The sequence below is a fragment of the Somniosus microcephalus genome, chromosome 2 (genome assembly GCF_052327205.1).
Source record: "Somniosus microcephalus isolate GS21.2 chromosome 2, FLI_Smic_1.0, whole genome shotgun sequence".
Classification (NCBI taxonomy): Eukaryota; Metazoa; Chordata; class Chondrichthyes; order Squaliformes; family Somniosidae; genus Somniosus; species Somniosus microcephalus.
In genome coordinates this window covers 92,540,075-92,567,339 of record NC_140988.1, presented here as the reverse complement: position 1 = coordinate 92,567,339, position 27,265 = coordinate 92,540,075, and the positions used below count along the sequence as shown (strand labels likewise).

Here is a 27,265-nt window from a genome sequence, read left to right as displayed (position 1 = left end):
TTCGGGAGAGGGATGGAGTCAGTGGCTAGGGAACGAGTTTGTGGCGGGGACCGAAAACATTGGCTCAGTCTGCCCAATATTTAATTGGAGGACATTTCTGCTGATCCAGAGCTGGATGTCGGACAAGCAGTGTGACGACTTCAATCAGGCCTGGGAGTTGATCTGCTGCTGTTGAAGAGAACAAACACATCACTCTGGCGGCTCTGAAAGGAATTGCAGGCGTTGATTGCGGCTGGAAATTAGAATTTAAGTAAAAATAACCAGCAGATTCCTGAAATTGTATTTACCACATAGATTTTGGGGTTGTCTTCTGAACTGTAAGAACAGACTTTAGCCTTCTCTTTCCCCTTTTAGTGCTCCAAATGCAATAATAGCATATTTTGTAACCAAATTATGTTTCAACATTTAGCCTTGCTGTTTAAAATGTCAAAATCAATGTTTCAAAGCTTCATTTATGAATGCTGGAGGAATAAGTTATCAAGGGAAATATCTGAAGAAGGATTAAATTTGAGCCTGGAATGAAATTGGCTGAGGAAATCTTACTTTTAGAATTTTTTATATTTTTCCCCTCAACACTTTTCAGATCTTTAGCTGGACTGAATGTTGTGGCTCCTTTCTGGGATACAGTTTCATAAGTGGCAGATATCCTTTTGTACCTTTTCCAAGTGGTTGTTCTTTACATGTGAACCTAGATTATGAGTGTTGGCAGGCTATTCTATCAGGTGGCCCCTGCAGCAGGGGCCAGTGCATAGCAATCAGGAGCTGGTATCTGCCAGATGTTTTCCTTCACTAACCTGGGGCGAATATTGGTGCCACAACTAAGACCAGCTAATTAGATGCAGACTTGAAACTTTCCAGTTTCCTGGTTTGAATGGCTTAACTGATGGGATAAATTCCACCTGAGGAATTCTTTGCATTTGGAAAATGAACATCTGATTGTTGTGTTTGACCAAAATCAGGCATTTCCTCCTGTACATTTGATTAAAAGTGATGTTTTGAAAGGGGAAAAAAAGTACTAGTAGCAGCACTGCAGCATTAATCACCAAGAGATAACATCCAGGTTAAAGGTGCTTGAAGTTTATCTGAGCTCCATGATGAGAAAATATTGCCACTCTATTCATAAATTGGAAAGCGGGGTCCCATTATTATAATCATTTGTGGTAGAGCATGGATTCAATTTGTGGCAGTTTTCATTGCATATTGAAATTAGTTTTCATATGAGATTTAAACAAGACCTCTGAGTTTGAAGTGGTTACATTTTAGAACTTGTTTTATATGCAAGAATTTGAGCTGTTACAATTTTAACAAATGTAACCCATTTTTGGATATATATTAGCATCCAACTGATGTCCAAAGATGATAACAGTAAAGCTACCTGAACAATTTCTTTTCTTGACTTCCAATTAGATCTTGTTATGCTTTTCAAATGGAAATCATTACGACAGTGTCTATCCTCGGACATTTGTAGATACCGCAGCCCTTTGCCAATGTAAGTATTCTGATTTTAATTTGAAAGTTTTTTTTGTTGTTTTCTGCAATTCAGAACTGACCATTCAAAGCTGCCAATCATTCGTTCCTTAAAAGAAAAGAATCCTGTCCATTTTTAAACAAAAATTTAAATGGGGTTTTACTTTACACGCATGAATCCACCCCCCCCCCCCCCCCCCCCCAGCTGAATGGTGGGAAGGTCTGGATACAAACTTCTACTTTGCCACTATTGATGCCATGGTACTATTGAGTGACAGAAGGTATGCCTTAGGATTGAAGTTCTCCTGTAATTTTCACCTCATCCTCTTACTGGCCACGCCCCTCCATTTAGATACACTGCCTAAAACTGGTCACATTTTTTGAGCGAGCACTGGATGTCAATGTGGAGGCTAAGGAAAAGAATTCAGTACTTTTATAGATATGCAAGCAGTAGCTGGTGTCTAAACACAGTTGTAGGGAATAAATAAATTCCGATAAATCTACTTCAAGAACTCCATGCATATACGTAGAAGAACACGGAAACAGGACATTCAGCCCAACTAGTCCATGTCAGTATTTACCCACCATGCAAGCAAATCGTCCTAATCAGGTTTACCTGCTTTGCTCCCATATCCCTTTTTCCTTCGGTCACCTATCCAATTTAATCTTGAATGTTGACATAGTTTCTGCCTCAATGACTAACCCTGGCAGTGAATTTCAAAGTCTCACACTCTCTGTGTAAAGAAGTTTCTATCTACCCTGTTCCATCCTTTCATAATTTCAACACATTTGTCATATTGCCCCATAATTTGCATTGTTCTAATGAAAAAGCCCAAATTCTTCAAGTCTTTCTTCATATTTGTATTTCCTCATACCAGACAACATCCTAATAAATCTGTGTGTACCCTCTCTAAAGCTTCAATATCCTTCCTATAGTGTGGCGCCCAATACTGCAGAGTACTGTAACTTGAGGTCTTAGTAAGGTTTTAAATAGGCTCGTCATTACCTCTTGGCGTTTATATTCTATGCCTCTTAAGATAAAACCTAGAATTTGATTAGGTTATTTTTGGTGTTACCATACTGAGGTGCTTTAACGCCCTGCAAACCTTCTTCCATTCAGAGTATAATTACTTCTGTTTTTTAAGCAAAGTGTATCACTCATTGCTGACATTGAATTCCACTTGCCACCTTCCCCCATCTTCTCAATGTCCCTTTGTAGCTTCCTTTGGTTTTCTAAAGAATTAACTACACCTCCTGATTTGGTATCATCTACAAATTTCGCTATCACTCCCTCTAGGCCTATCCAAATCATTGATATAAACAGTGAACAGAAGTGGCTCCAGAATTTAACCCTTTGGTACATCAGCACACTCTTCCAACCACTCTGGAAAAATGGCCTTAACTCCTGCTCTGTTTACTCCCTTCTAACTAATTTTGTAATCCAGATTGATATCCTCCCCCTAATCTTCTCCAGAAATCTCCCATATGGTACCTTGTCAAAGGCTTTCCTAAAGTCCATGTATACTACATGCACTGCATTTCCTCCTATTTACCATGTCTGTTACCTCATCACAGAATTCTGAGGTTTGTTATGCTCGATCATGTCTTTTCAAATCCATGTAGGCTACTTCTAGCTATTCTCTCATTATCTAGATACGTGGTAATTTCATCGTTAATTAAAGATCTCGGGCGGGATTTTCTCGTTTCCCCACCCGCACAGTGTGGCGGGACCCAGCAGACGGCAGGAAACCCGGAATTCCAGGTTACCCGGCACACTGTGGAGTAACTCCACAGCGTGCATGTGACGTAAAGGGCGGGTTCCCTGCCCAGAAGTCAGCCTGATTGACGGGCTAGCTTCCAGTCGGGTGGGGAGCGCGGACCAGGAGGCCGCATGACCAGGATGGTGGGGAGGGGGGGTGGTGGTGGGGGTTCAAGCCCGGGGAGGGCTCCGATCCATGGGGGGTCCGAACCCTGACCCCGGGCGGGATGCAGGCTGATGGTGGTGGAGTTTGGAGGGCCGGGAGGAAGCACTCCTGCTCCTCCCGGCCGATTGCTTCCTAAAGTTGTGGCTGCCTTGTTGCAGCTGCCGGGAATCCTGAGGCCCGGGATTCCCCGGTTGTCTGCAGTAAAACCTGCGAAGCAGGTTAAGGTAGAGGCTTCAGGCAGCGGGTTGGTTGCCCGTATTCCCCCCCCCCCCCCCCGTCCCGCCTGAGTGAAAGGTGAAAGTGGGCAGGTTGGGATCGGGTTTTAGATTTTTACAACTTTCACTTCCGCCACCCGCCTCCAACCCACCCATTTTTTCCTGTGAAAAATCCGACCTATAAAATTGTCCCTACCACAGATGTTAAGCTAACTGGCCTGTCTTCATTCTCTATTCACTCTCCATTCTTTCAGCACACATCCACACTCAATAGAGTCCTAACATTAATTGCTAAGGTCTCAGCTGTTTCCTCCTTCATCTCACTCAGGATCCTAGGATGCATCCCATCAGGCTCTGGCATTTTCTCCTTTGGTCTAACTAACCTATCTAAAATTTTCCTTTTATCCATCATAAGGTTGCTCATCTCGTTTTCAACCACTTCAGGATTTACCTGCTCACTGATATTGATGCGCTATCAATTACTCATAAAAGACTGAGAGTTAGAAGAGTAACTAAAGGCTTTTATTAACAACAGAATGGAGGTCTGCCTCGAGTGGTCGACCGGTCCAGGATACCAAGGGCTGGGGAGCAGTCACCTTTATACTAGGACCTGTGGGAGGAGTCAGCCGAGGCATGTCCAGGCATGTACACAGTGGAATACAAACAGGACAAACAGGAATACAAACAGTGGTTTACCACATTCACCCCTTGTTTAAAATTGAGTCCGGCGGGGTGAAGTGTATTAAAAGTTAGTGTATTGGAGTCTCTCCGGAGGTCTTGTCTGCCGCTGTGATCGGCGTGGCGACGGCAGGGGTAGTGAAGCTTCCGGCGTCGAGTCCAGCGTAGGCTGTGGCACAGGCGTGTCGTCCTCGTAGATGTCGAGCGGGTCGCGGGGCCCAGGCCTGCCGTCTGCTGGGGCTGGATATCGGATCGTGGGGGGGGGTGGTAGTGGGTAGTGGGTTACTGTGGTCCCCGAGGGTGCAAGGTCTCTTATAGAGACTGTGTCCTCCCGCCCGTCCGGGTATGCGATGTAAGCATACTGGGGGTTGGCGTGGAGGAGGTCGACCCTCTCGACCAGGGGGTCCGTTTTATGGGTCCTCACGTGTCTTCTCAGTAGGACCGGCCCTGGGGACGTCAGCCATGGCGGTAGCGATGTCCCTGATGTGGACTTCCTTGGGAAGACAAACATTTTCTCATGCGGGGTGGCGCTAGTGGCAGTGCAGAGCAGTGACCGAATAGAGTGGAGCGCATCGGGGAGCACATCCTGCCAGCGGGAGGTTGGAAGGCCCCTAGACTTTAAGGCTAGCAGGACGACCTTCCAAACTGTCGCATTTTCTCTTTCCACCTGTCCGTTCCCCCGGGGGTTGTAACTGGTGGTCCTGCTTGTGGCAATACCCCTAGTTAGCAGGTACTGACGGAGTTCGTCGCTCATAAACGATGAGCCCCGGTCGCTATGGATATAGCTGGGGAAGCCGAACAGGGTGAAGAGGTTGTTCAGACATTTAATGACCGTGGCACTGGTCATGTCCGGGCAGGGGAAGGCGAACGGGAAACGGGAGTACTCATCAATAATATTGAGGAAGTACACATTGCGGTCGGAGGAGGGGAGAGGCCCTTTAAAATCAACGCTCAGGCGCTCGAAGGGGCGAGTGGCTTTTATCAGGTGGGCCCTGTCTGGTCTATAAAAGTGTGGTTTGCACTCAGCGCAGACTTGGCAGTTCCTGGTCATGGTCCTGACCTCCTCAATAGAGTAAGGCAGGTTGCGGGCCTTGATGAGGTGGAAGAACCTGGTGACCCCCGGGTGGCAGAGGTCATTGTGGAGGACCCGTAGTCTATCGATCTGCGCGCTGGCGCAGGTGCCACGCGATAGCGCATCCGGGGGTTCATTTAGCTTCCCGGGCCGGTACAAGATCTCGTAGTTGTAGGTGGAAAGTTCGATTCTCCACCTCAAGATCTTGTCATTTTTGATTTTGCCCCTCTGCTTGTTGTTAAACATAAAAGCAACTGAACGCTGGTCAGTGAGCAGGGTAAATCGTTTTCCGGCCAGGTAGTGCCTCCAATGACGCACAGCCTCCACAATCGCCTGGGCCTCCTTCTCAACAGCGGAGTGTCTGGTCTCCGGGCCTTGGAGGGTTCGTGAAAAGAAGGCCACGGGTCTCCCTGCCTGATTGAGGGTAGCGGCCAGGGCAAAGTCGGACGCGTCGCTTTCCACCTGGAAGGGGATGGATTCGTCCACTGCGTGCATGGTGGCTTTGGCAATGTCCTCCTTGATACGGTGGAAGGCTAAGCGGGCCTCTGCCGTCAAGGGAAAAGAGGTGGACTTGATCAGCGGACGGGCCTTGTCCGCATAGTAGGGGACCCACTGGGCGTAATAGGAGAAAAACCCTAGGCACCTCTTCAGGGCCTTGAGGCAGTGGGGCAGTGGAAGTTCCATAAGGGGACGCATCCGGTCGGGGTCGGGGCCGATGACTCCGTGTTCCACAACACAGCCAAGGATGGCGAGGCGGTTTGTGCGGAATATGCACTTCTCCTTGTTATATGTCAGGTTTAGGAGTTGGGCGGTGCGGAGGAATTTTTCGAGGTTTGCGTCATGGTCCTGCAAGTCACGGCCGCAGATGGTCACATTGTCCAGATATGGGAAAGTGGCCTGCAACGCATTTTGATCTACCATCCGGTCCATCTCCCTTTGGAAGATGGAGACCCCGTTGGTGACGCCAAAGGGAACCCTAAGGAAGTGATCGAGGCGGCCGTTTGCCTCAAAGGCAGTGTACTGGCGGTCCTCAGGGCGGATGGGGAGCTGGTGGTACGCTGATTTCAGGTCAATGGTCGAGAAGACGCGGTACTGCGCGATCTGGTTGACCATATCAGCTATACGGGGGAGTGGGTAGGCGTCCAGCAGGGTGTAGCGATTTATTGTCTGGCTGTAGTCGATGACCAGGCGCTGCTTCTCGCTGGTCTTAACGACCACAACCTGGGCTCGCCAGGGGCTGGTGCTGCCCTCAATAATCCCTTCTTTCAGGAGCCGCTCCACTTCGGTTTTAATGAAAACCCTGTCCCCGGCACTGTATCGCCTGCTCTTTGTGGCGATGGGCTTACAGTCGGGGGTGAGGTTAGCAAACAGTGGTGGGGGGGTGACTCTGAGTGTGGAGAGGTTGCACCTGGTGCGCGGCGGGCAATTTGGAAGCTGCTGGCTGCGGACTGTGAGTGGGGGTAGGGGTCCACCGTACGCCATCGTAACACTTTTAAGGTGGCACTGAAAATCTAACCCCAGCAGGACGGCAGCGCAGAGGTCAGGCAGGACCAGAAGTTTAAAATGATCGTACACGGTCCCGTCTACTACGAGTGTCACCACGCAGTAGCCGCCGATGTCTGCCGACTGGGACTCGGAGGCCATAGAAATCCGCTGTTGCGCAGGCAGGACTGGGAGAGAGCAACGCCGCACCGTGTCGGGGTGGATGAAGCTCTCCATGCTCCCAGAGTCAAAAAGGCAGATTGTATCGTGACCATTTACCTTAATGTCCATTGTGGAACTGGCCAGTTGGTGCGGTCTCGCTTGGTCCAGTGTAACGGATGCCAGCGTAGGGGTCGGTGTGTCGCTGCGGGTATCAGATGAGGCGGTGTCGGGGGCCTGCTGCGTCCCGGCTGTCGTCCAAGATGGCGGCGTCCATGATCCCCATGTGGCTGGAGGCGTCCAAAATGGCTGCTGTACCGGTGATTCGCACACGGCCGGGGAGGTCCAAAATGGCGGCCCGCATGGCCCACACGCGGCGCTGCTGGGGTTCGGGGTGGCTTTGGCCCTGCAGACGCTAGCGTAGTGTCCCTTCTTCCCGCAGCCCGAGCAGATCGCGTTTTTTGCCGGGCAGCGCGCTCTGGGGTGTTTTGCCTGGCCACAGAAGTAGCATTTCTGGCCTTGGGGCACTGCTGTCTGGCCTTGGGACACTGCTGCGGTAGTTGGGCCGTTGTTGGGGTGTGGCTGGGGTGGCACGGCGCTATGAGGCGGTCCTACCGTGTCCCAGGCTGTCATTCCCCGCGGCGTCCACGGTGCAGAGGAGTAGGCATCCATGCCCTGGTAGGCTGCATCCAACGATAGTGCGAGTTCAGAGGCCTTGTTGAGGTCGAGGTTACTCTGCTCCAACAGTCGCTGTCGTGTGTAATTGGATCTGTGGCCCGCTACAAAAGCGTCCCGGATAAGTTCCTCTGTGTACACGGCGGCCTTTACATCCTTACAACCACAGGCCCGGCCAAGCACAGACAGTGCCTGAAGGTATTCCACGGTCGATTCCCCAGGTTGTTGTTTACGACTCCCCAGGAGGTGCCTGGCATACACTTCGTTCACTGGGCGCGTGTACTGGTCCTTGAGGAGCTTGATAGCATCCGCGTACGAGGTCGCGTCTTGGATGACCGAGTACACTCGGTGGTTCACTTTGGAGGTCAGGACATCCAGTTTGTCCTCGTCCGATTTGATTGCTTCGGAGGCGGTCAGGAATTTTTTGAAACACTTAAGCCAGTGAGTAAACTTGGTGGATGAGTCCGCCTCCCGATGATCTAAGTCCAGGCATGCTGGTGTGAGGATCTTCTCCATTATAAAAATGTTGTTAATAAAATTGATGCGCTATCAATTACTCATAAAAGACTGAGAGTTAGAAGAGTAACTAAAGGCTTTTATTAACAACAGAATGGAGGTCTGCCTCGAGTGGTCGACCGGTCCAGGATACCAAGGGCTGGGGAGCAGTCACCTTTATACTAGGACCTGTGGGAGGAGTCAGCCGAGGCATGTCCAGGCATGTACACAGTGGAATACAAACAGGACAAACAGGAATACAAACAGTGGTTTACCACACCTGCTCTCTGATATCCTTCTCTTTAGTAAAGACTGATGTAAACAAGTTATTAAATACCTCCATCATTTTTTGATCATCACATACAAATTGACAACCCTCTCCTTTTGTGGGTCTCTCCTTGCTTTTAACAATGCTCTTTTTTACTGATATATTTGTAAAATACTTAATTTTCCTTTTGATGTTTTTTGAAATGTTTTCCTCGTATTCCCGCTAAGCTTTCCTTATCCTGCTCTCAACCCCTTCTTATTTTCTCCCATTCTCCTTCTGTTTCTTTCATTATTATTCTTATAGGCCAACTTCAATTTTAACTGGTTTCTAATATTATTTATCTTGCATCCTGAAACTACCAGGAGATTCCCTTTTTTAATGGAATATGCTTGTTCTGTATCTCTGCAATCTCTTTTTTTAAAGCACCCTACTGTTGCTGTACAGTCCTTATGGTAATTTCTCCTTCTACTTCACCTCCGCTAGCTCACTCCTCGTCTTTTCACCATCAGCCCAAATCCTATCTGGTATTCTAGTTTTTGTACTTTTTCCCTTCCTAGTTGGATTTTATCTTATTGTAGTCACTACTCCCAAGGTGTTCACCCATATTTAGTTAATCTACCTGATCTATTTCATTACTCATAACAAGATCTAGCAACACCTCCGCCCTTGTAGGCCTACTAACATACATTACTTGCCTGGATGAGAGCAGCTCCAACAACACTCAAGAAGCTCGACACATCCAGGACAAAGCAGCCCGCTTGATTGGCACCCTATCCATCACCTTAAACATTCACTCCCTCCGTCACCGGCGTACCGGGGCTGCAGTGTTTGCCATCTACAAGATACACTGCAGCAACTCGCCAAGGCTTCTTCGGCAGCACCTTCTAAACACACGACCTCTACCATCTAGAAGGTCAAGGGCAGTAAGCGCATGGAACACAATTAACTCCAAGTTGCACACCATCCTGACTTGGAAATATATCGCCGTTCCTTCATCATTGCTGGGTCAAAATCCTGGAATTCCCTACCTAACAGCACTGGGAGTACCTTCACCACACAGATGGCAGCTGTTCAAGAAGGCGGCTCACCATCACCTTCTCAAGGGCAATTAGGGATGGTCAATAAGCGCTGACCTTGCCAGCGATGCCCACATCCCGTGAATGAATAAAAAAAAACTAGTGGCAGAGTATTTGGACTCTCTATGTGGAGGAAGGGGAAATGGTTCTGAGTTTGGATTTCAGCCGTGGCAGACATTTTGAAATCGTAATCTTTGCTTCAAATGCCACCTACCTCATTTTGTGTAAATTTGGGAAGAAAGTCGAATTCAAATTTTACACAAGAATTGATCATTCGTTGAATCTGCACGGATTCCACGTAGCCCTGATTTTAATCAGAGTCAGGCTATACTATGTACTAAGATTCAATTTAATTAGCATTTAAAAGCTGTAGATTTGATGTACCGAGGAGGCTCCCACATGAAAGGCAATCGGTCAAAGTTGTGGGGATTCAGCGTAAACCCTGGCAATAGCTAAGAAACTGGTTCAAAGGTAGAAATCAGCAAGTACTCATTACAGGAGTTGGGTGGGAGTGGAGGGAAGTACTGAGTTGGGTGCTCCAGGGCTCAGTGTGGGGATCACTGTTGTTATGTAAGTTATCCCCGGTGTCCTGGCCAATATTTATCCCTCAACCAACATAACAAAAACAGATTATCTGGTCATTATCACATTGCTGTTTGTGGGACCTTACTGTGCGCAAATTGGCTGCCGCGTTTCCCACATTACAACAGTGACTCCACTTTAAAAAAAAAAAAAGTACTTAATTGGCTGTAAAGCGCTTTGAGATGTCCGGTGGTCGTGAAAGGCGCTATATCATAGAATCATAGAAAGTTACAGCATGGAAGAAGGCCATTTTGGCCCATCGTGTCCGTGCCGGCCAACAAAGAGCTATCCAGCTAATCCCACTTCCCAGCTCTTGGTCCGTAGCCCTGCAGGTTAGAGCATCCCAAATATAAGTCTTTTCTTTCTTTTCAAACGATGTGGATTCAGAAACTCCATGCAAAGTGCACACATTTGCTGCTGATACCAAACTGGGAGATGGCGTGGAACCCATCTCTTGGTTATTTTTCTTCCCTCCTCCTTGATATGTCGTCTTTTGATGGGGTACAATTCCATGGGCAGCGGACCCTTTCTGGTACCTCATCTAAGTGATCATTCTTAATGGATGAGCCTTGAAAGTGAGTGTCAGCAAGGAGGGCAATGTAACCAAGTTTGATCCTGTTCTCACTAGGTGTCCAAACACATGCATTTTCTAGCAGTGGTCTTCAGATAACAATCAGGAGCAGGAATGCTAGCTCATTCCTCTCATCATTTTTTTTCTTTCTCTCTCCCTGTCCCAGTGAGGGTACACTCAAGGTAACTGTAGCACTGCATCCTAGCTGAGATCAACTCATTTGGCATAGATTGTGGATCAAGCATTAATGACTTTCCTGGTCTTTATGACGTGGTTCCATACTAGGTAACATCTTTATAAATGTCCACATTTTATTTCAAAAAAATCAAACATTACAAACAGAGAGTTGCAACAGGGAATACTGGCAAGTGATGCAGGTAAAATAAATGTTTAATTTAAAAATTTTCAAAATCTTATTTTTAATAACAGAAAACCCAAACACTGTTTATCTATACTGTATAGTATTGGAGCTTACTTTCAACATGCTATTTATAGGAAGATATGTTGATGGCCTAATTATGCATATCCGTACAGTCATTCCAATCTGAGGTGGGATGGGCCAGCACAACTGGATGGGCACAGTGGAACTAATCCACCTCCCAGGTGTTTGGTCACATTTTCTGTACAATTGGAGATCAGTGGTAGTGTGTGTGTTTTCATTGACGATCAATCCTACTCCCTGCAGTGGGGTATTGTGGGGTCTGTGAAACAACCTAAGAGAGAGGTCTCCAGACAAGTGTCCCGCACCCTCTGAAGAATATTTTTAAAATACTTCTTAAAACGCCTTGATCGGCCTCTTACACTGAGGACCAAAGGAGACGTATCTGGAGGGAGATGGGGTCTGGGCACCTCCCCACCCCTCAGCCCATTGGCGAGCAAGTGCTGGACTATATGGCTACTTAGGGCAGATGGGTACTGGAGATGTGCCCGCCTGCCCCATACAAATCCCACAAACTCCAGATCTCATCCTGTGGATTTTCAGGGCCAGTGTGCTGTATATAAAAGTGTAAGCTTAAACCTTATTTTATTTTGCAGCCATTCTGTATGAAATGCTGTACCAGAATGTACTCCAGGTTGACGTTGATGCAGTAATACCTGTACTGGATACAAACAGCGAAATAAATGAAGATCACCTCAATGGCAGTGAAGATTCCGATTCTGATACAGAAATAGAAATGCTTGGGTAAGCAGTCAAATTGAAAACAAATTTTACAGGACAAATTCAGGAATTTTAAACAAGGAGGAGACTCTGAGGGAAATCAGAAATAGGGACAGTCAGATATGCAGTACCTGAAAATTGTACCAAACCTTGTTAACAGAGAAACAATCAATACAATGGCCTGCATCTGCAACATTTTTGAATGAAAACCATTATTAATTTACCTTAATTATAGCACTTGGTTGGCTCCAGTGAAGGCATTGAACCCAGATGGTAGGAAACTGTTGAAGGTGACATCTCTCTCTCTCTCTCATTGCTGACGTACATCTTCCCTTGAGGTACTACCTGTGTTTCTGGAGTGAAGTACATATGTGTGCAACCTTGTTTGTCTAGTTTTTCATGGAAATGACTGGCAGGAAAAGACCCACAAGTCCATCTAACCTGTCCCATGTAGTTGTGATGCCTAGTGTAGACACTCCCTACCTGTCTAGAGCCATTTAATCTCCTGGGAGAGACGAAAAACCAGATTAATAACTCGGGCCAATTAGGTGAAAAAAATCTGGAAAATACCCCTCCGACCCTGTTAGGCGATCAAAACTAGTCCAAGGGATCACATTGACCCTGATTTATATTACAGGATACCTACCTCTTACATGAGGTGATCTCCGCCCCAGCGAGAAACAGGCCCAGCTCTCTCTCTCTCTCTCGAAGAAACACAGCGAATCAGCGTTCACATACGAGCCGGCCGGCACCCTGTTCCACTGTTCTCTGGAAAAAGAAGAGCCACCTCAAATCCAACCTGGTTCTACTCTTACATAACTTGTAAGCATGACCCCTGGTCCTCCCTAAATAATTGGTCCACATAAACACAATCTAGTCCCTCCATTGTTTTATCAACCTTGATCAAATCACCCCTGACTCATTGTTTTCTAGAGTATACAGACCCAGCTCTTTGAGCCTATTTGGGTAACTAAGGTGTTTTTAAAAAGAATTAATCTGGTGGCCCTCCTCTGCACCATTTTGGTGAGGAGACCAAAACTGGACACCGTATTCTAACTGAGGGCTAACTCTGGTCTTTTACAAGGACAAAATAGTATGCTTTGTTTTAGAGTGAATTGTCCTCTGACTACAACCTAGAGCCAACATTGGTCATAGACCTTCGCGAGTAATGCACGAAAACAACCAGATCTCTTTCTTTCACCACTGGCTTTAGTTCTGTTCCCTGTAGGGTGTAAGTATATTCAGCATTTGACCTGCCCACGTGCACAACATTACACTTCTCTAAGTTAAACGTCATTTGCCAAACATGGGCCCATTCTTGCAACGCATCAAGATCTGCTTGCCGTAGTCGAACATCCTCTTTAGTTTTAACACTCGCACATACCTTGGTATCATCTGAAAATTTGCAGATCATTCCCCCAACACCTACATCTAAATCATTAATAAAAATGGTAAATAGCAAAGGTCCTATTCCCTGATCCCTGCGAGAGACAACTGGTAACCGGTCTCCAAGCAGATCCAAATAACAAGTTTTAAAAGTTTTTTAGTTATGTTAAGAGAAAAAGGAAAAAACAGGGATGGCGCAGGCCTGCTGAACATGGGATCAGCTGAGGGCATGACAACTGATGCTACAAAAGTGCTAAATAAGCTTTTTGCCTCAGTTTTTACCAAGGAGCAGACCAGTAACTTACTTGATCTGGAAAGAGAACTAGAGGGTGTTGCAGAGATATGTTGTGACACTATTCACATTACAACCGGCATGGTTGCCGAACAGCTGTGCAAACTTGAGGTGAATAAATCTTGGGCCGGATAAGATGCATCTGAGGATTTGTAAGGAAATAAGAAAGGAAATTGCAAGAACTTTGGCACAAATCTTGCAGAAATCATTGAATGCTGGAGAGGTGCCTGGGGACTGGAAAGGGCAGATGTTACTCCTATTTTTTTTAAAAGGTAACAATAGTGACCCAGGAAACTACAGACCAGTGAGTTTGACATCCATTCTGGGTAAAGTTATGGAAACCCTTATTAAAGCTAATATGGAGCATCTGGATAGAAATAAAATCATAAAAGATAGGCAGCATAGGTTCATGAAGGAGACGTCTTGCCAATCTAACTTACTGGTTTACTTTGAGGGTGTGACAAAGGAGCTTGATAGGGGTAATGCAGTGGATGTGGTGTACTTGGAATTCAGTAAGGCCTTTGATACAGTTTTTAAGAAAAACCTGGTACTGAAAATAAAGAAAGCGGGAATCAGTGAAAATATTTTCCAATAGTTGACGTGATTAGTTGACTGGGGGTAGTGGTACTGGGATTGTCATCAGCCTGGGAGAAATTTACCAGTGGAGTCCCAATGGGGGGGTCTGTTTTGGGGACTACTTTTATTTAATATCTTTATAAATGATCTGGAGCTAGGAGTCACAAGTACGGTGGCTAAATTTGCAGATAATGCAAAGCTAATGAAGGTGGTAGACTCCAAAGCTGAACAGGATAAGCTGCAGGACGATTTGAATATACTTGGGAATTGGGCACACAGTTGCAGATGAGATTCAATGTAGAGAAATGCAAAGTGCATCACATGGGGACAAACATTCCAGGAAAGGACTATTACTTATATGGAAAGAAAATAATGTGCATAAAAAAAATAAAGGATCTGGGGGCCCTGCGACAATAAATTGAAGCTATTGCAACAATGCACGGTGGCAGTGGGTAAAGCAGATCAGATGTATTAAAAGGTCAACATAGAGCCAAACTAGTGAGGTAATCCTGCCAGTTTATAAATCCGTGGTACGACTGCACTTGGAATACCGTTCGCAGTTCTGGTTGCCACAGTATAAATAAAAAGGATGATGCAGCTGATGAAAGGAAACAGAAGAGAGCAACCAGAATGATTGGAGGGATTTGATTATGAGGAGCGATTATGTAAATTAGGAATGTTTTCACTGGTTAAAAAAAAAGGTTTAGAGATGATCTGATTGCTGTTTTAAGGATTCTAAAGGATCTAGATAATGTAGACAATGACAAGCTAGTTCACCTTGTCCAGTACAGTAGAACTAGAGGACACAGTCTGCGCTTGAAGGAGGTAAATTCAAAATAAATCCGCAGAAACAATATTTCAGTGTGCGAGTGGTCAATCTATCAACCGGCTTCCTGGGGAGACGGTGGAAGCAGTTAGTATTGATTCATTCAAATGCAAATTAGATAGATTTATTTTTTAGATAATATTTTAGGATACATGTGGTAAGTGTAGCATGCTTGGGAGGAACAGGTGACTTTGGACCTGTGGTCCGCAAAGCTCTCCCCATTAGGGTTTTCCCTATGTCTTGTCTGTAGATTAATTGATAGAGATTGCTATGATTGGTCAACAACTCCGTTATTGTTGTATCATGCGGCTACCAGGGTGGTAGAAAGCAAGCTAGATGGACCTTAGTCTTTTTTCATCTAGCAATTTCTATGTTTAAATCCATTGACTAACTTTCTGCCTACAGACATAAGGCCAGTTCTCAATCCACCACAGCAGATTACCACTAATTCCACAACGTTCTGTCTTGTAGAGAAGCCTCTTGAGGTACCTTATCAAAAGCTTTCTGAAAATCCAGGTAGACAATGCTTACCGGGTTACAGTTCAGTTAATCTCCCATACTTCTGCAGAAAAACATAAACTGTTCGGTTATAAAACTTCCGGAGTCCCATGTGCCCATGTTAGTTGGACTTATTCTGAGTTCTTTTTAAAAAGATTACGGGAGGAGACTTTATCCTGTTTGTCTGGGCTGGATTCAAAACCAGGCCCTCGAAGGATAGGAGAGTGTGCTAATCCTTCGCATTACCCACTCTTAGGTTTAGACTTTCAGCCTTCCCCTTGTTTACTTCACCTAGTGTTGTCTTGTATTCTTACTTTCTATTGCTGTACGTCAATCTTTCTTTATTTCTGCCTCATTCTGTTTTGCTTGAAAAGATCATTTGATGTCGCTCTCACCCTTAGTCTTAGACTCGTACTTGCTCTATGTCCATGTCATTCTCGTTGTTTAGTTAAAAACATGGCAGAGAGCAAATAAAACAAAAAGCATGGTTGGTCAAAGACAGGACTGTCAAACATGCTGATGATAACAATAGGAACCAAAGGTGCTTGCAATAGATCCCCCTTAATCGATAACAAAATATGCTTGCCTTTTTCATTCTATATGGATTACCTATAGGACTCTAAGGAGGAGTTTTCAAAGCTGATTTACAAAAAAAAACCACATCAATGAAAAGAAAAATATGTCCCATACACAGCTACAGATGATTACTTGCTATTTACAGTTCATTTCTTTCTCGTTCGATCCCTGCACAGGAAAAATGACTAGACTCCATTTCTCACAGAACAGTTACCATAGTGATCATTATTTCAAACTTGTTAACCTGTGAGCTTTAGTTAGAAAAGACTGGTATCCATGACAGCTCGATAGGAACTATCACCTACAGATGCTGTTAATGAGCGAGAACACCCTGATCCGCAGTAGGTGATAGCTAGGAAGTTAATTGGATTCTCATATTTGTTTTTTTTTAACTGTCTTGGTTACTTGAGAGAGTTTTAACCTAATTATTTTTTTGCAATTTAATGTTAATTTGAAAGATAATCTGATATTTGTCCTAGTGGAGGGTAATCTTAATAGATGCAGCATTTTAGGAACATTGGAACAGGAGTAGGCCATTCAGCCCCTCGAGCCTGTTCCGCCATTCAGTGAGATCATGGCTGATCTGCGCCCTAACTCCATATACGCGCCTTTGGCCCATATCCCTTAATACCTTTGGCTAACAAAAATCTGTCAATCTCGGATTTAAAATTAACAATTGATCTAGCATTAATTGCCGTTGGCGGAAGAGAGTTCCAAACTTCTACCACCCTTTGTGTGTGGAAGTGTTTCCTAATTTCACTCCTGAAAGGCCTGGCTCTAATTTTTAGACCATGCCCCCTAGTCCTAGACTCCCCAATCAGCGGAAATAGTTTTTACCCCATCTGTTCCCCTTAATATCTTGAAAACTTCGATCAGATCACCCCCTAACCTTCTAAATTCTAGGGAATACAACCCTAATTTGTGTAATCTCTCCTCGTAACTTAACCTTTGAAGTCCGGGTATCATTCTGATTTGATTTTCAGCACAAGGGGATACTGTAGCCTCACGTGGAAGAGTGAAAACTTATGCATTGTGCTAAAATATATGCTTACAAGTTTTATTCTTTTTAAACGTCAACCTTTATAGTCTCAATTATAATGTTTCTCAGGTCATTTTGATGGATTTTCTTTGTGATTTTGCTGCTGTCTTATCACTGGTTTAAAATATATAAATTCTGTGGCTGTACATTAATGTCCTTTTAAAATCTTTAACAGGGGCAAAGCTGCTGATGAGAGTGACGTGAATGGATTCAAGTCCCAGTCATGTAATAAAGTCCTAAAGGTAATCCTTAAATTATAGAATATTGAAAACTTTGATGTGTGGTATTAAAGTTTAATGGCCAGGAAATTCGGCTTCATAGCGCCCGGTTTTTCGGCGCTGTGGATACCGTTTTGAGTCAAAAATGACGTTCTCGCCTTGCGCGCACACTTCTGGTGCAGGCCACGCCAGATGCCATTTTGGTGAGGTCGCAGGCGCTAGGAGCATGCGCCAAAAGTATGCAGAATAGGCAGATCATGACGTCAGTCAGCATGTAACGCAGATTTGACATTAGTGCTGCCATTTTTGACTTCAACGCTCCAGGTAATGCCCTCTCTTAAACACACACAGCTGAACATGTGTTCAGCAGATGGAAGGACCCCCACCAGTGCAATTTAAAGAGATCATCAACTCCTTTCAGGTTAGTTGCTGATTGATTTCAACTGGCTCTTAGTGAGAAGTGTTTGGTGGTTTGTTATCTTATTTGAAGTTGCTGAAGTATCCAGGGAGTGGTGTGCCTGATTACTTCAGACCAGTTGTTCCCAGATATGGGTGTAGTAGTTTGTATCCCCTTTGGCCTGCAGCATGACTGGGAGAATGAGCAGAGGCAACACAGAGGAGGACAATCTTTCGAAGGGGGAGAAGGGCTTTCAGCAGGAGGCCATATCCATCCAGGGTCTTCAGGGAACAATTCCCCTACCTCAGCCTCCGCGAGGAACAGTGTGTACGACATCTCCGCTTCACTAAGGAGGCGCTCACTGAAATCTGCCACCTGTTGCAGACAGAACTGCAGCCTCTGAGCAGGGTAAGGATGGCATTGCTAGTGGCTGTAAGGGTGAGCGTGGCCATGAATTTTTATTCAAGAAACGAGCGTCTCTTCCATGTGGGGTTAGGTCATGCAGGTGCACATGTCTCCCTGTGGGTAGCACCTGCTGCCTCTGGTTATGAGACACCTTGTCCTGCAAGAGAGAGGGAAGTGTGTCAGTGAGTGCGGTGCAGTGTGTTTGGGTGATGTGCCTGTCATGGTTGAATAGCTGGCAGTGTGTGCAAGCTCTGAGATGTGGGTGTGAGGCTTGCAGCAGTGCTAAGTGTGTGAGGGTGAGGTGAAGCTATGAATGTGAGATATGAGTCATGATTGATAGAGATTGTTGGTAGGTGAATGAAGTGGGGCTGGTAAATTGAGCAGTGCTTGAGCCTAGTGGTTCATTTGTAAGGATCTGGCATTTGAGGATTAATTCACGCACCTTGACCACTCGTGTGAGTTCATTAAACTTCTTGCGGCACTGCATCCAGGTCCTCGAGACTACACTGCTGGCTTTGACCGCAATGAGAGGCAGTCAGTGCCCGCTGGAAGGAGCACTTTGAAGATCTCCTTAACCGCGATTCTGTCTTCGTCGCGAGTGTCCTCAACTCCATCCCACAGCATGATACCCGCCACCATCTCAGCACAACCCCAGCCCGGCATGAGGTTGAAAAGGCCATCCGACAACTGAAGAACAACAAGGCCTCAGGAGCAAATGGAATCCCCGCCGAGGCACTAAAGCATGGCGGGGAAGCACTACTGGTGCGAATTCATGAACTCATTTCTCTTATCTGGAAGGAGGAGAGCATGCCAGGGGATCTCGGAGACACCGTAATTGTGACCATCTTCAAGAAAGGTGACAAGTCCGATTGCGGTAATTACAGAGGAGTTTCCCTGCTGTCTGCCACAGGGAAAGTCATCGCAATAATCCTCCTCAATTGCCTTCTCCCAGTGGCCGAAGAGCACCTCCCAGAGTCGCAATGCGGATTCCACCCACTAAGGGGCACAATGGACATGATCTTCACCGCACGTCAATTACAAGAGAAATGCAGGGAACAGCACCAACCGCTGTACTTGGCCGCCTTTGATCTCACAAAGGCCTTCGACACTGTCAACCGTGAGGGATTATGGAGTGTCCTCCTCAAATTCGGCTGCCCTCAAAAGTTTGTCACCATCCTCCACCTGCTTCATGACGACATGCAAGCCGTGATCCTGACCAACAGTTCCACCTCAGACCCAATTCACATACGAACCGGGGTCAAACAAGGCTGTATCATCGCACCAACGCTCTTCTCGATCTTCCTTGCTGCAATGCTCCATCTCGCCCTCAGTAAGCTCCCCGCTGGAGTGGAGCTAATTTACAGAACAAACGGGAAACTGTGCAACCTCTGTCGGCTCCAGTCCAGATCCAAGGTCGCCCCACCCTCTGTCGTTGAATTACAGTATGCAGACGACGCTTGCGTCTGCGCTCTCTCGGAGGTCGAACTCCAAACCATCGTCAACACCTTCACCGAAGCGTACAAGAGTATGAGCCTTACACTAAACATCCATAAGACAAAGGTCCTCTACCAACCTGCCCCCAGCACACAGTACTGCCCCCCGATTATCAAAATCCACGACAAGGCCTTGGACAACGTGGACCACTTTCCATACCTCGGGAGCCTACTGTCAACAAGGGCAGATGTCGACGACTAAGTCCAACACCGGCTTCAGTGTGCCAGTGCAGCCTTCGGTCGTCTGAGGAAGAGAGTGTTTGAAGACCAGGACCTCAAACCCGGCACTAAGCTCATGGTCTACAGAGCAGCAGTGATACCCGCCCTGCTGTATGCCTCCGAGACCAGGACCATGTACAGCAGGCACCTCAAAGCACTGGAGAGGTACCACCAACGCTGCCTCCGCAAGATCCTGCAAATCCATTGGCAGGATAGGCGCACCAACGTCAGTGTTCTTGCCCAGGCCAACATCCCCAGCATTGAGCGTGGTCAAAGCTTCAATCGGCTCCGATGGACGGGTCACATTGTCCGCATGCCCGATACAAGACTCCCGAAACAAGCGCTCTACTCTGAGCTCTGGCGCGGCAAAAGAGCCCCAGGTGGGCAGAGGAAACGCTTCAAGGACACCCTCAAAGCCTCCTTGAAAAAGTGTAACATCCCCACCGACACCTGGGAATCCCTGGCCCAAGACACCACAAAGTGGAGGAGAAGCATCCGGGAAGGCGCCGAACACCTCGAGTCTCTTCGCCGGGAGCAAGCGCAAGGAGGGCATGTCAACCCAAGCACCCCACCCACCCGCCCCTTCAACCACCGTCTGCCCCACCTGTGACAGAGACTGTAGGTCTCACATTGGACTAATCAGTCACCTGCAAACTCATTTTTAATGTGGAAGCAAGTCATCCTCGGCTCCGAGGGACTGCCTAAGAAGAAGAGAAGGCTATCTGCTCCCATTCCCTTCTAAGAGTTTGTCTGGCGAGAATACAGGACCTCTCTCCCCCTGCCCATCTACAGCACCAAGCCATCCAGTGCTGTGTCAGAGAATCTTGGAGCCTGCTCTCTGCCCTGTTGCGCCATCAGTACATTGTCTTCTTGCTCACACTCTCTTCCCCAGCCATTTCCAGCACCTGCTGCAGCCAGAAGGCACCTCCCCTTTAAGAAATACAGGCTAGCTTTAACTGGTGTTAGCCTCAAACGAACTTCGGCCCCCTGCTGAGGCATGCAGCCACTCATCAGCGCATTTAGCGCTGGGCTGCACGCTACTGTCATTTAAATGCAGTTTGTGTGCTGCCTGCGTTGGAAGGAACGGGCGCAGGTTAATCGTACATTGCAATCCCTGTGACCGTTTTCAGGCCTTGTCCAATTTCTAGGTCAGTGTCTTGCCTGAAAGACAGCACCTCCATCAATGTAGCACTCCCTCAGCATTACATTGAAGAATTGACACAAATTATATACACAAGTCCGTAGTGATGCCTGAACTGCCAACCTTCTGACTTGGAGGTGAGAATGCTACCACCTGAGCCAAGCTGACACTTGAATACACATTGTATAGTTTTGAAACCAGATAGATGCTTTTATTTAAAAGCACAAATCTTTTGCTCATTACTGAGGGAAGCACATTCAGATGATATCACTCAGTAAATACAGTCAAACGTCACTATTACAACTTGGCACCAGTGAAGTTGTCCTTTTTAAGGTCCTTGATATAATAAAATTGCTTTCTGAAGCTGGAAAGAAGATTTGTTATGTATTCATTTGTAATAATGTTGTTCCACTGTACAGACAATTGATAAGAATACTTACTCCAGGAAAGCTTTTTAAAACAGTAACATTGAGAGGGTTGCTCTCTTGACTAGTCTATAGACCTCACCAAAGCCAGATAGAAGGTTCTAACCCTCCGTTTGCTGCCTGTTGGACAATATAAAATAGCATGGCATTTGGCAGTTTTGTGAAAGCTCCTGCTATTTTTGGGAGACTATCAGTCTATGTGCGATACTGAGTGATCAAAGGATGTTGCATTCTTTTCTGACATAATTACATCACGATTAGCAGAGAATTGCTTTTAGCTTAGCCTGACTATCTGTCATTTTGTTCTTTTTTCTCTATGGGGAAGGGACGGATCCGTGCCAGATACCTGCCAGCATCTCTACCATTGTCTTGGCTGAGATCAGCTAACTTGCACAGACCAGGGAGCAAACCGGCCCGTATATATTTCACTGCTACCTGTTGGTGTTTTAATTGTAGCTTGCTTGTGTCATGGAATATTTTGAGGATCAGTGATGCCTTGTACCACAGAGTAATAGGAAATAGGTTTGCATCTGAGGTTTCCCCAAATGATGAGTCCATAATCTCAACTGTCCTGCTGTGAGGTGCTGGAGAGTGGAGGCCAAGCACCTCCTAACTGGAAGGGAGTGGGGTGGCAGTGATCAGTGTGTCATTTGCCTGAGCTTTCCTGCCCTTTTAAAGCAGCTGGCTACAGAACGATATTGATGGAAGTTCTTGGATCAGGAAACCAAGACAGGAGAAACCTGTGGAACTTGCTACACAGGAAGTGGTTGAGACGAATAGCGCAGGTGCATTTAAGGGGAAGCTAGATAAGTACATGAGTGAGAAGGGAATAGAGGATATGCTGATAGGGTGCAATGAATTCGGGTGGGAGGAGGCTCGTGTGGAGATAAACACCGGCATAGACCAGTTGGGCCGAATGACCTGTTTCTGTGCTGTAAATTCTATGTAAAACAAATAAATCAGCAAAAACTAAAGGATATTTTGTTACCCATATTTTTAACCAAATGATAGAAGAGGAACATTTTACATGTTTTACTGTGTAGGCAAACTTTCAAAGTAGTTCAAACATGTGTTTTTATTATCCCTTATGTTCTCAGAAACAGCAAGTGAAAAGTGAAAGTTCTGCCCACATCTCCTTTCCTAGAAAGATCCTCCGAGCATTGAACCCAAATGTTTACAGAAATATTGAGTATGAAGTTTGGCAGAAATCAGAACAAGGTGAGTGTCTTGTGTAATTCGCAACCTTTTGATTCTGAACTGGCTATTTCACACATTGCTGCTGTTAAATATTTCTATTTAAACTGTACTTTGCAGCACAGCAGAAGAGAGATTATTCTATTGCTGCTGGAATGCAGTACACTGTTGGGGATAAATGTAAGGTAAGCATTGATGCAAAATGTTTGCTTTTTGCTTTTTTGAAATTCTGAATTGGAAATTCTGGTGATGTATTTTTTAATGCGTGCAGCACTTGCTGTTTGGTCTCAATCTTTTGGGAAGGGACAAGGAAGGGGATTAGGACTGGAGGAGCAGAGGTTAGGGGAGGGGGACAAGGAATGAGGGGGCTGAAATCCAAACTCAAAACCCAAAAATGCCCCTGGTTGCAGCAGGATGAGGATCAGGCTGCAGGCCTGAAAACATGCTTGGAAGGCGTGGAGATCAGTCTGTAGGCTCAAAACATGCTTGGAGGGGGGACAAGGTGGCTGGCAGAGGGTTCTGGTACAGGCCCAAAAATATGTCCAGTGGGAGGAGGTATCACTAAGGCCACAGTTCAGGCTGCAGTCCAGGGACTTGCTGAATAGGGGGAAAGGGGTAGGAACTTGTGGGGGATTGGGTTGGGGTATCGCCAAGGCCGAGGAATGGATTCAAGGCCCTCAGCACACTCTTAATGGGGAGGGAAGTGGAGCATCCCGGATTGGGTTTGAATAATTGCATGTTATGGGGGGGATGGGGGTCAAAAATTATATTAATTAGGGTGCCTGCAACAAAAATTGTTTCTTCAAACAGTTTACTTGTCTGATTGATAGGCCTTTGGTTGATATTCCTGCAAAGCCAAACTCGTGGGCAATGGGCGAAATGCATTAGATATTCTAATTGACACTTCATTTGGTTCTGTTTAAAAGCTGGTAATGTTATGATGCCTGATCACAGCGCCACCTACCTGTGTAACAGGTACTGTGTGGAATGTTGCAACCCATATTTAATTTTTTAACATAAAACTACTCGATCTCCGGTGGCGTTGTGTAAGGTAAGTCAAAAAATACATTCATTTTCTTGCCTGTCTGCCTTTATGTTGCTGATTTTCTCGCTCTCTCTCCTGCTTCTATCTCTTTCTCTTCTGTTCTGGTTCTCTCCCCATATCTTGTTTTGCTTCTGTCCATCTTTTTTCTTTCCTCTTGGATTAGACTTGCTGAAGGAATGGTGTGGTGTGACAGGGAAAGGAGCTACCAATAGCTGCATTTGGGGTGGGAGTTGTGGGCAAAATGCGGCTTTCTGCGGCTCCCTTTCTATGCTCTTCCCTCAATTACCCATGCTTCCCCTCCACCACCTCGTTCCCATCGCATTCCCTACCCCTTCACTTTCCTGTTACTCATTGCCCTTCATAGCACCCTCTTATGCCTATCACTACTACTACCTTGTTCCCTTAGAACTATCCACTGGACTCTTGTGCCCTGTCCTCCCCCTTGCTCCGCTGTCACTCATCTCATCCATAACCCTCAATCTACTCTCCTGCAGTTGCACTCGCTCACCCCAGGGTGGGTTCTGAGAGGCCACTTCACTTCTGACCAGTTTCCCTCCTACCGTACCTTGCTACATTTTCCCCAAAGGGGATTTTGTTTCTTTCAAAATTCAACATCCTTTTTAAAAAAAAAAATCAAATTAAAATGAAGAAAAGCTGCCTGTCTGCTTCTCTCTCAATCTGTATCATAGGTGTTCGAAATTGGAATCTCTGTCTCCCAGGTATAAGCCATTAGAATTGACCTTTTTGTTGTCAACAAAACGCAGGTGGAGATAACCAGATGGCTTCACAGTTCAACATGTGTTCTTTGAAAATTGAAGTAACATTAAATGAAGAAATCTCTCTCTCTCCCTCTCAGCATATGTACTTAAAAAAATATATAGAATGCAAAACAGAAACCGGAACAAGTGTGGAATCAGGCCACTCACACACAAAACACGCACACAGCTGCTTTTTTTTTTAAAGAACACTTCATATAAATCTTACCTCAGTAAAGCTTTTGAAATATGTCTCTTGTATTTCAAAATTATTTGAAGAAAATGTACTGGGTCAAAACTACTAGGAGGTAAAGAAAAACATCCCATCAGTACAGTTAACTAAATGGTAAACAGCATCCTAGGAAATTAGGTACACTGCACATACTCAAACTGCAGAATCCAAATTCAGCTGACAGTATCACAGGTCTGTGCAGAAATAACCAGCCCAAGCTGGTTTTGGGGAAAGGCTGAGGCCTTGAAGTAAAAGCTTTAATGAAGGCATTTATAGACACAAAAACAATTTGATAAATTTAATTGTTATTGTGAAATATGTAACTTCTCAGTTTTTAATTTTTACTTAAACCCTCACTTTGAACATTAGAAAAAATAATGGATGAAAAACAAATGTCAGAAAGCATTTTGAGTGATTCTATCTTGAACTACAAAATACAGGAAACTTTGTTCTATCCGGCACCGACGGGACCGAGCTGTTGCCGATCTATCAAAACTGCCGGACATACAAAGTTAATGTTGAAGCATATGGAGATTTTCATCTCCGTATCTGACAACAAACACTGTTGCTTAGCAACAGCTTCAAACAGTTGGCCCAGACCTTGGAAGCGTCTCTAGCTTAGCAACAGCTTCAGAGAGACTTTCCAAAGCCTGACTGTTGGGGAAAAAAAGCCACGAGAAGAAAAACAACCTAACAGAACGGCTCCTGATCTCTGCCGGTAGATCGAGGTTTCCGGACATACAACCTCCGGATAAACCAAAGTCTCCTGTAGAAGCTATTATGTGTCACAGTGTTTCATCTTTAGCATTGAAAAGCCCTATTACAGTGCCACCTACAGGAGTACAGGCACTGTAGATACTTGTACAGGTAGACTATCCTTTATCCGAACTTCCGAAAACTCTAAAAACCGAAAGTTTTTTCGTTCAGCGTAAGTCGTGCGCACGACATGACCAGAGTGGCGCACGACTTACGCTGAGCAGGGCAGAGGGTCACAGAGTTCCCTCCTGGGTAGGAGATTGCAGGCCGAGCCGGGCAGTGTGAAGGAGGTACCGGGAGTGAACCCAACAATACAGCGGCCGGTCCAATATTCTTTTCTCCCCCCGACCCGAACCGAACCGCGGCCCGTCCGATATTCTTTTCTCACCCCCCCCCCCCCCCCCCCACCCGACCTGATTTGCGGGCCAGCTTAGTAGGAGTCAGCCAATATCCGGCTTTCCAGAGAAGCAGGAAGGGGAATGAGACACGGAACAGTCGCAAGAGGTAGCCTGAACTTTTAAAATTTATATTAAATACAAATTTCCCAGTCTTCTAATAATACCTTCTGAAATCCGAAAAATTCCAAAAACCGAAACTCAGCTGGTCCCAAGGCTTTCGGATAAGGGATAGTGTACCTGTAGTGACTTTTTAATGAAATGCACGCCACGATCCAAATTTTATATAATAGATACGAAAATCAACATTGGATTTGGTGCTTTTTTCCCCAATCAGGTTTTCTGATATTTTAAAAGAATATTCTAATAAAATATACATTTAGAAATGAAGAAATTGATTGATTTGTTTAAAAATAAACCTAGATTGACATTCCTGAAACAATCTTAACTCAGGAACACTTGTATTGGTCTAGCATCTCACTGTATGTTGCCATTCGTGGTGAACATGACAATGCAGGGGAGCTCTGAATTGACATTGAAATGTGTAAGAGAGTATTTTCCCTGCTCTGTTCCCTCTGTTTTTCTCCTCTCTGCACCCCCCACCACTTGCTATGAATGCACTGCTTCCTGGGTTAGCAGCCTTCATAGATTGAAATGTAACTTCTACATGTTTAAATAGTCATTAGCTTTTTAAATTGTTTTCAAACAGAACTGTTCTAACATTATTTACTGATCTGTCCTGTCTCTGTCATGTCAGATTTATATTTTTTTTAGATTTACTTGTCTTAATTTGTACACAATTGCAGCATAAAAGAAACTAAAATATGGGAAGGATTTGTTCACAATAGAGATTCATCATTTACATTCTAGGAAACCATATTTATAAAAAAAAAATTCAACTATCATGAAGTTTCATGAAGCCAACGAGAATGGGTATCTTATCAGATACTGCTCTTAATTACTATTGTGGTGAATTGAAGTCTTGGAAGCTGAGTTGTTTTCACATAATGAGAGACAAGAGAGGCATATTTAGAACATTGAGAAACTTAAATGAGGGGGCAACGCTCATAGGTCAGGACACGACCAAGGCTGAAAAGTGTAAAGGCAGCAGGCAAGAACAAAGGAACCGAAAAGTTGGAGTCTAAAGAGGAGAGAAGGAACTCTTATTAGATCACTGCAAATTTGTGGAATGATCAGTTAATTACTGGGAAAACGATGATCGGTTAATTACTGAGAAATAATAGTATATAATTTTCTCTTCTACTGTGATTTCCTTCCTTCTACCCCCTCCTGTCCTGAAGGCAGTGACTCATAAAAACATAAAGCATGGAATAAGAAAATGTCCATCAACCCCTGTATACTGATCTATTCTATTTTGGACGCTAACCCACTCATTTAATCTCTTGAAGAAATGCTCTATAAATACTCCCAAAATCAAACTACACTCCAGAATATTCTGTTCTCATATCTTCACTAGGGCCTGCTGCCCTCTATAGGCAACATTACCCTCTGGTCTCTGCTGAACAGGATGGTCTCTGCTGCAGAGGATCAACATGTCCTATGAAGTACTTCA

General features: G+C 45.4%; 1 protein-coding gene across 1 annotated transcript in view; it reads left to right on the top strand.

Annotated features, from left to right (window-relative positions):
* Positions 1 to 27,265, top strand: part of otud4 (OTU deubiquitinase 4) — a 116,832-nt gene that overhangs the window by 52,020 nt on the left and 37,547 nt on the right. The window contains exons 6-10 of the mRNA XM_086011179.1: positions 1,408 to 1,489; positions 11,701 to 11,848; positions 17,193 to 17,259; positions 22,413 to 22,533; positions 22,630 to 22,694. Of these exons, the coding sequence (XP_085867305.1) occupies positions 1,408 to 1,489; positions 11,701 to 11,848; positions 17,193 to 17,259; positions 22,413 to 22,533; positions 22,630 to 22,694 (483 nt within the window). The remainder of the gene's footprint in view (positions 1 to 1,407; positions 1,490 to 11,700; positions 11,849 to 17,192; positions 17,260 to 22,412; positions 22,534 to 22,629; positions 22,695 to 27,265) is intronic.